This window comes from Mobula birostris, chromosome 3 (genome assembly GCF_030028105.1).
Source record: "Mobula birostris isolate sMobBir1 chromosome 3, sMobBir1.hap1, whole genome shotgun sequence".
Classification (NCBI taxonomy): Eukaryota; Metazoa; Chordata; class Chondrichthyes; order Myliobatiformes; family Myliobatidae; genus Mobula; species Mobula birostris.
This window is the reverse complement of record NC_092372.1, coordinates 176,703,543-176,719,046: the sequence shown is the minus strand read 5'-3', so window position 1 is coordinate 176,719,046 and position 15,504 is coordinate 176,703,543. Positions and strand designations below refer to the sequence as shown.

At 39.6% G+C, this 15,504-nt stretch overlaps 1 protein-coding gene across 1 annotated transcript in view; it reads left to right on the top strand.

The window, feature by feature from the left end:
- The window catches only part of LOC140195440 (uncharacterized), a 442,685-nt gene that overhangs the window by 298,817 nt on the left and 128,364 nt on the right, over positions 1 to 15,504 (top strand). Inside the window, exon 9 of the mRNA XM_072253735.1 lies at positions 8,448 to 8,501. Coding sequence (XP_072109836.1) covers positions 8,448 to 8,501 — 54 coding nt within the window. The remainder of the gene's footprint in view (positions 1 to 8,447; positions 8,502 to 15,504) is intronic.

Sequence of the window (15,504 nt, the reverse complement as noted above, 5' to 3'; positions counted from 1 at the left end):
TACACCCTTGAGTCTGTGTGGATAGGTCTCTATCAGCTTGTCACACTTGGACACTGCAAGTTTTCCCCATTCTTCTTTACAAAACTGCTCAAGCTCTGTCAGATTGCATGGGAATTGTGAGTGAACAGCCCTTTTCAAGTGCAGCCACAAATTCTCAATTGGATTGAGGTCTGGACTCTGACTTGGCCAATCCAGGTCATTAACTTTGTTGTTTTTAAGCTTTTCCTGTGTAGCTTTGGCTTTATGCTGGGGGTTGTTGTCTTCCTAGAAAACAAATCTTCTCCCAAGTCGCAGTCCTCTTGCAGACTGCATCAGGTTTTCCTCCAGGATTTCCCCGTATTTTGCTGCACTCATTTTACCCTCTACCTTCAAAAGCCTTCCAGGGTCCGCCGCAGTGAAGCATCCCCACAGCATGATGCAGCCACCACCATGCCTTACAGTAGAGATGGTATGTTTTTGATGATGTGCAGAGTTTGGCTTACACCAAACACAGCATTTAGTCTGATGGCCAATAAGCTCAATTTTGGTTTCATCAGACCATAGAACCTTCTTCCAGATGACTTTAGAGTCTCCCACACGCCTACTGGCAAACTCTAGCTGAGATTTCATACGAGTTTTTTTTCAACGGTGACTTTCTCTTTGCCATAAAGCTGCAACTGAAGTACCCGAACAACAGTTACTATATGTGCTGTCTCTCCCATTTCAGCCACTGAAGCTTGTTACTCCTCCAGAGTTGTCATAGGTCTGTCAGTGGTTTCCATCACTAGTCCCCTTCTTGTACGGTGATACAGTTTTTTGAGGATGGCCTGCATCTAGGCAGATTTACAGCTGTGCCACATTCTTTCCATTTCTTGATGATTGATTTAGTTGACTAACAAGAGATATTCGGTGACTTGGAAATGTTCTTGTATCCATCTCCTGTCTTATGCTTTTCAATACCCTTTTCGCGGAGTTGCTTGGAGTGTTCTTTTGTCTTCATGGTTTAGTTTTTGCTACGATACTGTCTCACAGTAGTTGGACCTTCCAGATACCGTTGTATTTTCACTGCTGTCAATTGAGACACCTTGACTGTGCACAGGTGATCTCCATTTAACTAATGATGTGACTTCTAAAACCAATTGACTGCACCAGTTATGATTTGGTGTGTCATATTAAGGGGCGGGGGGTAAATACTTATGCAATCAACTATTTGGTGTTTTATATTTATAATTAATTTAGATTACTCTTTAGGGATCTGTTTTCACTTTGACACAAAAGAGTTTTTTTCTGTTGATCAGTGTCAAAAAAGCCAAATTAAATCCACCGTGATTCAGTGTTGTAAAACAATAAAACATGAAAACTTCTAAGGGAGGTGAATACCTTGTAAAGGCACTGTATGTCTATGGTTAAAAGGAAAGAATTTTTATTTGGAAAATCATAACCTAATTGATGAAATCAGGTCCATGACATAATTTTAATATTTGGATAACACAGCAAACTACTTGAGCTAAGAAATTTTAGCTTAAAAAGACTGTGAATGTCAACTTTATGAAAATCCTGTAACACAGTTGTTAGGGAAGAAATATTCTGGGTAATATACATTAATTAAATAGAATGTGTTCTCAATTTTACTACAGATACTGATCCAAGTAATTCCTTTCAAATTTGATGATATATGGGCTTGGGAAGGATATACATTTTTGTTTGCAAGAAACTAAGAAGTATTTTTCAATGTGTTCAAAAAGTAAAAAGCAAAAAATAATTAAATATTGGACTGCCATAAATTATTCGATTCTGCTGAATATTGAAAATGTTTGCAGAACAGTCACATCACAAAATTGTCGTCAAGTTTCTCACAACATAGAAAAGCACAACTTGGCCCCTTGAGTCAATGTTGGCTCTCAGTGTATTCCCACCAGCTCCACTCCCTTAATTATTTTCCATTAACCCATTCTTTCTCGCATATTCATCAACTCTCCCCTCCTCTTATCTGGGGATAAGTTACCCAACTAATCCACCCAGCTGCATGTCTTTGGGATGTAGGAAAAAACCAAAGCACCTGGAGAAACCCACACAATTACATAGAAAACATGCAATCTTTACACAGCCAGCATTCTGGATTGACATCAAACCCTGGCCAGTGAAGCTGTGAAGCAGCAGCATGAAGAGGAATCACATGGTGTATTAGGGTTGAATTTAGATTTAGATTTACAAAGGAAGAGTCACAGAGCATGCAAGGGTCAGAGGAGATAATTAGCACTGGCCAGATTCAGCATTGAAGACATTGAACTGGGAAGTTGTGAGGCTGCACTGTGTAACTGATGCTGAATTGATTAAATTCTAACACTTTACATCAGAAAACTGTTTATTTAAGACCCACCTAGTCTACGTATAATATTGAGGAAACAAATGCTGAAAATGCTGCACTCAGCAGGTCAGATAGCATCCATGAAACAGAACCAGATTTAACATTCAGAACTTTACTCAGCTTCCTTTTTTACAGATGCTGCCTTACCTGTAGAGTATTTCCAGCATTTTCCATTTCCAGCTTCTGCATTTTTTGACTTTCTTAATACCAAGCTTCAAAAAAGCAATAATTATAGCAGAGATAAGAAAGAGCAGTGTGAGCTGCCTTACTGACTGTCGCCCAGTAGCACTCACATCTATAGTGATGAAATGCTTTGAGAGGGTGGTCTTAGATAGAACGAACTCCTGCCTTAGCAAGGACCTGTACCCACTGCAATGTGCCTATTGCCACAATAGGTCTATGGCAGACGCAATTTCAATAGCTCTTCTGACAGCCTTAGTTCACCTGGACAATACAAACATCCTATGTCAGGATGCTGTTCGTTGACTATAGCTCAGCATTTAACTCCATCATTCCCACAATCCTGATTGATAAGCTACAGAAACTGGGTCTCTGCACCTCCCTCTGCAATTGGATCCTCGATTTCCTAACCGTAAGACCACAATCTGCACGGGTTGGTGATAATATCTCCTCCTCACTGACAATCAACAATGGTGCCCCCAGGGATGTGTGCTTAGTGCACTGTTCTACTCCCTCTATACCCATGACTGTGTGGTTCGGTATAGCTCAAATACCACATATATAAATTTGCTGATGATATAGCCATTGTTGGTAGAATCTCAGTTGGATATGAGAGGGTGTACAGGAGTGAAATATATCAGCTTTCTGAGTGGTGTCACGGTAACAACCTTGCACTCAATGTCAGTAAGATGAGAAAAAGCTGATTGTGAACTTCAGGAAGAGTAAGACGACAGAACATGAACCAATCCTCATAGAGCAATCAGAGGTGGAGACAGTGAGCAATTTCAAGTTCCTTTGTGTCAAGATACCTGAGGATCTGACCTGGTCCCAACGTACTGATGCAGATATAAACAAGGCAAGACAGTGGCTGTACTTCGTTAGGAGTTTGAAGAGGTTTGGTTTGTCACAGAAAACACTTGAAAACTTCTATAGATGTTCAGTGGAGAGCATCCTGACAGGCTGCGTCGCTGTCTGGTATGGGGTGGGGGGGGCACTGCACAGGACCCAAAGAAGCTACAGGAAGTTGTAAAATGAGCCAGCTCCATCTTGGGTACCAGCCTCTGTAGTATCCAAGACATCTTCAAGGACCAGTGCCTCAGAAAGAGGGCATACATTATTACGGACCCTCCAACACCCAGGACATGCTTTCTTCTCATTGTTACCATCAAGAAGGATGTACAGAAACCTGAAGGCACACATTCAGCGATTCAGGAACAGCTTCTTCCCCTCTGTCATATGATTCCTAAATGGAAACTGAACCCAGGAACACTACCTTACTTATGATACACCCTGGTTTCCTTGGCTGCACAAGTCTAGGGAAGACACTCCCAAGTCCCATCAAACTCATGAGATTGAAACTGGCTCATCCCACCCCAAACCCCAGTTTGTGTGGATACCGTGTCACTTGCTATCCTGTTACAAATTAGTGCCACCAAATTACAGACAGTACACTGCATACAATTAAAGGAATTATATTTATGAATCTTAACTAAAGGGTTAGTAAAGAGTAACAAAAAGAAAATGGCCCATTCTAATTAAACAGTCAAATGTGCACAAGTTGGAGCCCATCTTGATCTTCTCTGCCACTCACGCACTGGGCCCTCAGTCAGAGTGAACGCCCACACCACCTTCCAAATGTCACTCGCAATCCAACTCAAACAAAACAGGCCTCCCACCGGATCGTATGCTACGACCGGTTCTCCCCAGCGTCTTCTTTCTTCATCTCCCAACAAACAAAAGCCCAGACCAACCTTACTGATCCTCACCAAGAAAACCTCCGGTTGATTGGATGGCACACATTCTACGTCATCCCTTATCTTCAACAATAACCTAGACAGGCTGAAAGCAGAACAGCACCTCTTACAGAGCTGCTAAATGAAATACTTAAGCGTAACAGTAAAGATATGAACCAGGTTATTACACTTATTTTTAATACATGTTATTTCTGTTTTTGCACTATTTTCAAACTATTTTATATATAGTACTTCCTCTAATTTGCTTATTTATTTTATTTTATTTATTTTCATTCTATATTATGTATTGCATTGAACTGCTGCTGCTAAATTAACAAATTTCACAACACATGCTGGTGATAATAAACCTGATTCCGAGTGCAGCTTTATTTGAGTCACCAACCCCTTCAAGGAGAAGTAAATCAATGACTCTTGTTTGCTTAGCTATTTAATACCAACGATCCTGTGAAGAAAATGAAGTCTCGGCTTTCTAATTCTCATTCTTCCTTAGATTCTAAAAAACAAGTTGTTCATTCCTTTGCTGCTTGTAGATCTTAATATAATCAAAAAAATTTTCACAGTCGCCGGAAAATAATCCATGCTTTTGCATATTAATATGTTGTACATGAAATGCACTGTAAAACGAGATAGAAACTGAGCCTCTATTTTAGTAACTGGCACTCTGCCTTTGCTTTCTGTCGTTAAGATGTAGAAACAATTAGCAACGTTTCACTGGTGCTCACCGTACACACCATGGGACAAATTACAGTGCATAAGATAAAAGGAAAGCCGTGTTCACTTCTGTCCTAATTGCCTTCACTTCAGTGTATTAAAAAATTCAAAATGTAATAGTCAAGTTGGTGATAAGAATAAAGACTCAGCTCGCTGCCAAGTTAAGTCTGATAAATGACAACTGCATATAATTAATACTGTCATCTTCTTTCAGACCAAAGAGCAACTGCAGTAACCATAGATTGTAATTGTCATCTTTGTCACATGAATGTGCTGTTACGAAGTTCAGACTGGATTTTATTGCCCAAAATGCTCATAAATTGAATGGTCAGTCATCTAAACTACTGGGTTAAATGCTTCCATGTCTTGCACTTGAGCTGCTGCATGAGGCAATCTTGACTTGAGCCCTTTGCACCTAATTGCGTTGCTTTAAAATGATTTCTACAAAGACATGGACAGATTATAACTTGTAAACTGCAGCATTTGACAGTTTTTGCTGCTCCCCTGTTTAAAGTGCTGCTGCATTACCATGTTTACACTTGGTTTATTTTTAATATATTTTTGTGCAGGTAGAGCACCAGTGAAACATTCCTAATTGTTTCTACGCCTTAAAGACAAAACACAAAGGCAGAGTGCCAGTTACTAAAGTACAAATGCTCAGTTTTCTATCCAGTTTAATATACAATGTATTAATTTGCAAAAGCATGGATGTTTAAAACAAATGTTGCCATCTTTAAACAACATCCTTATTTTTCTGAGTAGAGAAAATGTATGGCAACAAAATCTATTTGTAGAAAGGCCTACTCATGAATGTGTTTATGATGCTATGATTTCCCATTGGTACCCGCACATTCAACAACCTTGTTTAAAAGGTGACATACAATGTTAGAAACAGGCTGTTCAGCCTACCACACATATACCGATAGTGGAAACAGACTGTCCACCACAACTATACCAACTATCATACCCATTTATTCTCATCTCACTTGCCTGCAGTAGTTTCACATCCCCCTATGGTCTTCTCATTCATGTACCAGTCAAGATGCCTCTTAAATGTTGTTGCTATTCCTGCATCCACAGCCTCCTCTGGCAGCTCATTCCAGATACCAATTACTCTTTATGTGAAATATTAACCCATCAGATCCTTTAAATCTCCCTCCACCTTCAACCTATGCCCTCTACTTTAGATGTCCCTACCATGTCATTCACTGGTTATCTACTTTCTCCATGCCTCTTGTAGTTTTATACACCTCTATCATATCACCCCTCAGCTTCCTGTGCTCTAGACAAAACAGACCTAATCTATGCAATCTCTCGGGATAATTCAAGCCTTCTAATCTGGGCAACATTCTCTGCACCATCTCTAATTTAATCACATTTTGTTTTTCCTATAGTGTGGGTACCCAGAGCTACATACAATACTCCACGTGCAGCTGAACCAGTGCTTTGTACAGCTGTAATATAATTTCCCAACATTTACTGAAAAATGTTTTTCAACATTCTGTTTAAAAGGACTTAGATTACATAAAGTATAGGAGCAGAATTAGGTTGTTCAGTCCACTTAGTCTACTCTGCCATTCTATCTCAATCTACCTTCACTCCGTAACCCTTAACGCCTTTACCAATCAAGAACATATCACCCACTCTTAACTACATCGAATGACCCAATAGATACACAGTATTGAAAAATGAATCTTTCATGTTCTAAAACCTGTACAGTCAGCCCTCCTTGTTTGCGGGTTCCGCATGCGCGGATTCAACCAACTGAGGATTGGGAAAACTCGGAAGTTCTCTCTCCAGCACTCATTGTTTGAGCGTTTTTTCTTGTCATTATTCCCTAAACAATACAGTATAACAGCTATTTGCATAGCATTTACATTGTATTAGGTATTATAAGTAATCTAGAGATGATTTAAAGTATATGGGAGGATGTGCATAGGTTATATGCAAATACTACACCATTTTATATAATGGACTTGAGCATCCGCGTTTTTTGGCATCCATGGGTGGTCCCAGAACTAATCCCCTGTGGATAAGGAGGGCCGACTGTATATATTAATTGACTGGTTGATTAACATTAAGCAATGTAAATTCAGCAAGCAAACTTATATGCCAACACCGTTTAGTTGAAGTGTATATTGAAAATCCTTGGATATGATTATCTTACAGCATTGGCTCAGGGATCATTTTATTGGCTGTGGATGTAAAGCCTCGTAGTCTCCTAACCGGAAGACCTAAATGTTATGTGTACAAAATCTTATTTGTGCTCAAAATATTTAATCTCTAACTATGAAGGAGACCAAAATTCATCCAGCTGGCCATCTTCTGAATCTGGGAAGATAAAAATCCCAGCACAAAATGTTACTGTTGGTATATTGATGATGCATAAAATGCTGATTAGTCTGTAATTTCAGCCTTGTCCATTTTACTTCTCGGGCTTCATTTAAACCTGTTGTGTCCTAAGCTGGATCCGGGTGGACAGCGACAGAAGTAACAAGTGGCTTTCCTGCCAAGGAACAAGGGAATCCTCCCCATGGCAATGTTAATACTGTAGAAAGGAAGATTGGGGGCGGGGGAGGGTGAAGAGGGCCAAGAGTATCTTTAAATAACTGAAGCTGATGGAATATAGAAGTTTCAGGACCAAGAAGGCTTGAATACCTTTTGTAGCACTTGATGAAACAGCCCTGCTCCTGTGGAGCAAGCCTTCATTTAAAAAATAATGATAGTACACAACGTGGCCTGTTTGGTTCACTCTGCTACCAGCTACCCGACTTTGGTGCCATGGGATTTCCAAGTAAAAACCTACATTGTGATGTCAATCCTACCACCACTTTCAAAATTCATTCAAAAGCCATACTCATTTCTCATGCCTTCCACTCTCTTTTAAAATTCTCCTGTTTGTTTTACTGCATTTTCAGCCTCCCTGCTCTTCCTTTCTTCATCATGCTCCCTGCACAGCTCCTGTAATCAATTGTACTGTACATCAGTCTGTAACATATCTTCAGGTTTGCCACCACTAAAACATCATGCCAGAATACTAAAACATCAACATGACGGAGGGAAGAAGAAGAGGAAAGTAATTGAAATTATTGAAAGAGTTTCCAAATAATTTTATAGGAAACAATGAAATAAAGATGGAAGATACGTCAGTAGGTAAGGTATCCTCTTGAGGGCAGAGAAAAGTTAATGGTTGAAGCTGTTTTGATAATGGGTCTTTGAACTGAGATATTAGTTCAATGTATCTTTCCACCAATGCTGATTGACTTGCTAAGTGTTTATTGTATTTTCTGTTTTATGTCAGATTCTGCAGTTTTTTATTTGTAGGAGAGGAAATCATGCTTACTTTGCTTGATCTTCTCAGAAGAGCTATGAATAACTGGCATGGACTGCTTGAATAAATTGGGTATCATTTTCCATTAATCTTAATAAAATAAATATGCTGTATGTCATTACAGACTGCCACTGAAGTACTTGAAGGGCTTTTGGATGAAGATGATGAAGTTGTCCAGGTTAGTCTCAATCAATTATATATTTATTATTTTGTTCAGAAGACATGTAAGGTGCTCAAATTTCCTGAGGTAGGAAAATTACCAAAGTGATTGAATGAGTGGATAACTCTGGAAAATTACTGTTTTTTTGTTGCTGTGGCTTGTGGTACAAAAAGCTTCTATTTCAGGAATGTTTTCTTTTTCATTGTAGATATATTTTTTAGAGGAATAATGTGTCCCTTTTGAAATACTTGGTGTTTTTGTTTTACAGATATTTATTAATTTATAGGCTTCTGAATAGTTGCAGTGCTTATTGGGCAGAGTAGTAACAAGAGAAATCATGAGATTTTAATCTACAAAGGCAATAGGAAACGTTGTACATCTATGGATTACAGAAGAGATTAAAGTTAATATTAAACCAAGGGAAAAAAACCTATATTGAAAAAGAAATAAGCTTAGACTTTTGGAGTATTTTGGATTTCAATAAAGGATAATAAGGGAAAATAAATTATGAGAATAATAAAAACAGAATTATAATAAACATTGTAACAGCTGCTGTATAGGAACATAACAATGAAAAGAAATACCATGAAAAAGTTCCTAAGGTAGAAATTCCTAAACCTGAGAACTGATATACTCCAAGGATCTGATAATCTACACCTTAGAGTTTTGAATGGAGTGACTGAATACTCTGGTTGTCACCTAAAGTGTGAGAGATTCTGGAATGGTTCCTGCAGTCTGGAAGCTAGCATATATGATCTCACTACTTAAGGAAAGAGGGCGAGAGAGGATGGAAAACTAGTTAGTCTGAGTACCCACAAAAAGATTCTGATCGCTGACCATCAACACAGTTGCGCCTCAAGCTGCATGCATAGCCTACTGCTCTACTGTCTATATATCCATGACTGCGTATAGTTCCAAAGCTAGATTAAAAGTATGGTTCCAAATTTGGCAACAACGCTGCTGTTTTTGGACAAATCACAGTTGTCGATGAGTTAGCTTACTGGAGCAAGATGGGTCTCTGAAGTACCGCACCAGCAGGCTCAGGGAAAGCTATTTCCCTTCAACCATTTGATTCTTGCACCAATCAGTAAAACCCTAATGACTTCAGTTTAGCAAATCTATAACCACTTTGACCACCTTACCGCTTTGCACTAAAATAGGTATTTATTTGAATTGTGGTTTCTTTTAAAAACATGTATGATTTCAGATTAATTTATATTTTCTTGTGAATGCTATTTATATGATGCAACGTGCCTATGATGCTGCTGCAATTACGTTTTTCATTACAGCTGTGCATTCAAGTATTTGTGATGTGACAATAACCTTGACTTTGATTGGTCATCAGAAAATTCTGGAATCCATAATAAATAATGTAATATTGAAGTATCCAAAATAATAACATGATTAAATAGTTTTAACATGAATTCACTGAAGCAGAATCATGTTGACTAATCTATTGATGTTCTGTGAGTTTTACATCTGTGATGGTGGATGAATAGGAAGCTGTGGTGGTGACATGTTTTGAACTTTGCAAAGATCTGTTGAAAGAGATTGCTGAACAAAGTTAGAGCATGTGGAATTGGGATAATACAAATCAAAGGTTTGGCTGAGTGTGGCCTTCTGCTGCTGTAGACCATTCAATTCAAAGTTCAATGTGTTGTATGTTCAGAGATGCTCTCCTGAACGCCACTGTTGTAATGCATGGTTATGTGAGTTACTGCTGCCTTCCTGTCAGCTGGAACCAGCCCGGCCATTCCCCTCGGACCTCGCCTATTTCCTCCCACAGAACCGCCACTCACTGGATGTTTTCTTTGTTTTTCACGTCATTCTCAGTAAACTCTAGAGACAGTTGTGCATGTTAATCCTAGAAGACCAGCAATTGCTGACATATTTGAACCATTCCTTCTGCCACCAACAGTTATTCCATGGTGAAGGTCACATTTCTTCCCCGTTCTGATGTTTGGTCTGAACAACAACCTCTTGACCATGTCTGCATGCTTTCATGCTTTGAGTTGCTGTCACATGATTGGTTGATTGGATATTTGCATTAATGAGCAGGTGTACAGGGCCACTGAGTATGTTTCCAGGTTTGCTGATGACATGAAACTAAGCAGGAATATGTATAATATTGAGGATGCAAAGATGCTTCAGGAGGCTATCAACAGGGTAAGAATGTTGTCAACAACTTAGATGGAGTATGTTGTGGGAAAATATGTTTATCCACATCAGCAGGAATGAAAAAAAGCGAACTATATTTGCTTTTTTTGTGGTGAGAGGTTGGGTAAAATTAATAAAGGCACCTGGGTGTGCTTGTACACAAATCACTAAAAATGTAACATACAAGTGCAGCAGAACAATTGGGGAAACAAATATTAGATTGAACTAGCAACAGACACAAAATGCTGGTGGAACGCAGCAGGCCAGGCAGCATCCATAGGAAGAAGCATAGTCGACGTTTCGGGCTGAGACCCTTCTTCAGGGCACATTAGATTGGACTTATAGTTAGAAGATTCAAGTACAAGAATAAAGAGAACTTACTACAATTATTTAGAGCCTTGGTGAGACTATACCTGGAATATTATGTACACTTCTAAAAGGTGTTTTCACCTAAAAGGATAGACTAAGTAGACTGAGATGTCATCAGGGAATATATTCAGTAAGTTAGGCTTCTTTTTAGAGTTCAGGAGAGGTGAGAGACCTCTTAATAATGTACAAAGAATTTAAAGGCTTCACTGCATATTTCCACTGGCTGACAAATCCAGAAATACACAATCAGTCTTAGAGTAAGGGGTAGGTAATTTAGCACTGAAATAAAGAAAGTAATCTTCACTCAAAGGATAATCTATCTTTGGAATTTTTTACCAAAGTAGTGGAGTTACTAATTGTATAAAATACTGAGGCTGAAAAGGGTCTGGTTAATGAAGGAATGAAGGAGTATGGGGATAAAGAGCAGAAAGATGAAGAAGTTATGTTGGAAGATCATCATGGCCTAATAAAATGGCAGTGGATGCTCAAGGGGTCAGATGGTCTACTTTCTCCTGGCTTTTATGAAATACAGTTTGTATCTATCTATTAGTATGCCCTTGGAACTCTCATTTTTATCTTTCTCAACCATTTCCTTTAAGATTTGTGCCAAAGGTTTTTTGGAATGTTTGCACAAGTAATACTTCAGATCTTAGTCCAGTTCCTTCAAATTGGCATTGACTATTTGCAGTAATTGGTTTCCAGAAACCTCCATTCAGTGAAGGCCCTTTCTTAATTTACTCTCTGTGTCAACCTTTGTTCAACGATCAGAGGGCTCATACCCACCTCTCATGGTTAATGAGCAGTGTTGATCCCTATCCTCCTACATGTTTTGAGGGAATGAATTATCTGTGTTAGGCCCCTTAAGACATAGAAGCAGAATTAGGCCGCTTATTATCCCTGTAAACCCCATTCTCCTACCTTCTTCCTGTAACTTTTTACACCTGACTAACCAAGAAATTAGCAACATCTGCTTTAAATATACTCAATGACTTGGCTCCGTGGCATGGAATTCCACAGATTCACTACCTTCTAGCTAAAGAAAATCCTCTTCATCTCTGTTCTGAATGGACATCCCGCTGTAATGAGGCTGTGCCCTCAATTCCTAGAGTCACTCACTACAGTAAACATTCACTCCACATCTACTCTGTTTAGGCCTGTTAATATTCAATGGGTTTCAAAGGTATCCCCCCTCATCCTTCTAAACTCCTGTGAATACAAGCCCAGAACTATCAAATGCTTCTCATGTGTTAACCCTTTCATTCCTGGAGTCTTCTCATGAACCTCTTCTGGTCCCTGTCCAATGCTGACACATTTTTTCTTAAATAAGGGGCCCAAAACTGTTCACAATACTGCAAGTGCGGTCTGCCAATGCCTTGTAAAGCTTCAGCATTACATCCTTGCTCTCATGTTCTTGTCCTTTTGAAATGAATGCTAACATGCAGCTTAGAAAAGCAGAGAACTATGCACTAGGGAAATTCTAGAGTAGGTTACTTGGTCGGCACAACATTGTGAGCTGAAAGGCCTGTAGTATTCGGTAAATTTCTATGTTCTATGCTCTAACATTGCATTTGCCTTCCTTACCATCGACTCAGCCTGCAAATTAACCTTTAGTGAATCCTGCACAAAGCCCTCAGTCTTTTTGCACCTCTGATTTTTGAATTTTCTCCCCATTTAGAAAAAGGCCTTTATTCTCCCTTCTACAAAAGTGCATGACCATATGCTTCCCTACACTATATTCCATCTGCCATTTCTTTGCCCAATTCCCCAATTTGTCCAAATCCTTCTTTAGACTCCCTGCTTCCTCAACACTATTTGCCCCTAACTTTGTATGGTCTGGAAACTTGACCACAAAGGCATCAATTCTGTTCACCCAGTTGTTCACAATGTGAAAAGAAGCAGTCCTAGTACCAACCTCTGAGGAACACCACTTGTCACCGGTGGCCAACTAGAATAGGACCCCTTTGTTTTGATTCTTTGCCTCCTGCCAGTCAGCCAATCTTCTCTCTATGCTGGTATCTTTCCTCTAATACCTTAAACTCTTATCTTGTTAAGCAGCCTCACATCCAACACCATGTCAAAGGCCTACTGAAAATACAAATAAACAACATCCACTGACTCCTTTATCTATCCTGCCTATTATTTCCTCAATGAATTTGTCAGGGAAGATTTCCCCTTAAGAAAACCATGCTGACTTTTGCCTACTTTATCATGCACCTCCAAGTACTCTAAAAACTTGTCCTTAATAATGGACTCCAATATCTTTCCAAATCAGGCTAACTTGCTTATAATTTCCTTTCTTCTGCCTGCCTCTCTTCTTAAAGAGTGGAGTGGCATTTGCAATCTTCCAGTCCTCCGGAATCATTTCAGAATATATATTTCTTGAAAGGTCATTACTAATGCCTCCACAATCTCTTCAGCTACTTATGATTATGATTATGAAGACACGTAGTCCTCTTTTATTTTTATTTAGTAATACATGCATTAAGAAATGATACAATATTTCCTCCAGTGTGATATCACAAAACACAGGACAGACCAAGACTGAAAAAACTGACAAAACCACATAATTATAACATATAGTTACAACAGTGCAACAATACCATAACTTGATGAAGAAGTCCATGAGCACATTAAAAAGTTCAAAGTCTCTCAAATGTCCCACATCTCACGCAGACAGGAGAAGGGAGAAAAACTCTCCCTGCCATGCCGACCAGAATCCGACTCTGAGTCATCCGAAAACTTGGAGCTCTGATCAGCTCTCCAACACTGAGTACTGAGCACCATCTCTGTCAGAACGATTTGACCTCAACCTCGGTCGCCAACAGCAGGCAAAGATTCCCGACCACGCAGTAACGACAGCAGCGAACAAGCGTTTCAGAAATTTCTCCAGATGTTCCTCTGTGCTTTCACGTCCATTCTCCATCAAATCAGAATTGTCCACGGCCCCTATTTAACGGATACGATATCATTTTTCATCGGAGGGCTGCGCACGCGCAGCGCGCTACTCTGTCTCCTCCCGCCCATTCCTTCATAACCCTGGGGTGTAGTCCATCCGATCCAGATGAGTTACCTACCTTCAGGCCTTTCTGCTTCCCAAGCACCTTTTCCTTAGTAATAGCAACTACACTCGCTTATGTCCCTTGGCACTCTCAAATTTTTGACATACTGCTTGTGTTTTCCACAGTGAAGACTGACACGAAATACTTATTAAGTTCATCCTCCATTTCTTTGTCACCCATTAATACATCTCTAGTGACACTTTCCAGCAGTCTCTCCCCTCTTTCACTCTTTATATATCTGAAAAAATCTTTTGGTATTCTCTTTGATATTATTGGCTAGCCCACCTTCATATTTCGTCTTTTCTCTCCTTTTTTTGTTACCTTCTGTTTTTTCAAAAATTTCCCAATTCTCAATCTTCCCGCTAATTTTTTGTGATATTTTATGCCCTCTTTTATGCTACTTTTCACTTCCCTTGTCATCCACAGTTGCCTCATGCTCCTTTTAGAATATTTATTCATCTTTGGGAAAATACTGACAGCTCTGCAAAATAAGTCAACCAATGTCAATGTCCTCATCCAGATTAACCTCCCCACTATTAATATTTTTACAGAAGTTTTGTTATCTCCAATGGATATGCCACATTATCATAGAGTCATACTGTATAGAAGACCATAAGATATAGGACCAGAATTAAGGCCATTTGGCCCATTGTGTCTGCTCTGCCATTTCATCATGGCTGATCTAAATTTCTTCTCAACCTCAATCTCCTGCCTTCTCCCAGAAGCTGATGCTTTAGTCCACCATGTCCATGCTGATCATCAAATGACCATCTAGACTCATTCCATTTTCTAGCCCTTGGCTCATAGCCTCTCATGCCTGGACAATTCCAGTGCTTGTTTACATACGTGTCAAATCTTGTGAGAGTACCTGCCTCCAGCACCCACTGCAAGGAATGCAGTCCCGGCTTCTGGGTGCAAATCTATGATCCACTTAATCATCAGTAGTTACCAGATATTTAACATGGGAAATTATGTGAATTTGATCCTTATGGTAACATCATTTAACCATTTGGCCTTTTCTCCTTGGAGCAACAGAGATTGAGAGGTGACCTGATAGAGGTGTATAAGATGATGAGAGGCATTGATCATGTGGATAGCCAGAGGCTTTTCTCCAGGGCTGAAATGGCTAACATGAGGGGGTATGGTTTTAAGGATGCTTAGAAGAAGGTACGTATGTCAGAGGTAAGTGTTTCACACAGCGTGCGGTAGGTGGGTGAAATGCACTGCCAGCAATGGTGTAGAGGCAGCTACAATAGAGTCTTTTAAGAGACTCTGGGATAGGTACATGGAACTTAGAAAAATAGAGTGCTATGTGGTAGGGATATTCTAGGCAGCTTCTGGAGTAGGTTACATGGTTGGCACAACATTGTGGGTAGTAGGGCCTGTAACGTGCTGTAGGTTTCTATGTTCTATGTTCAAAGCAAGGACCAAGCGGT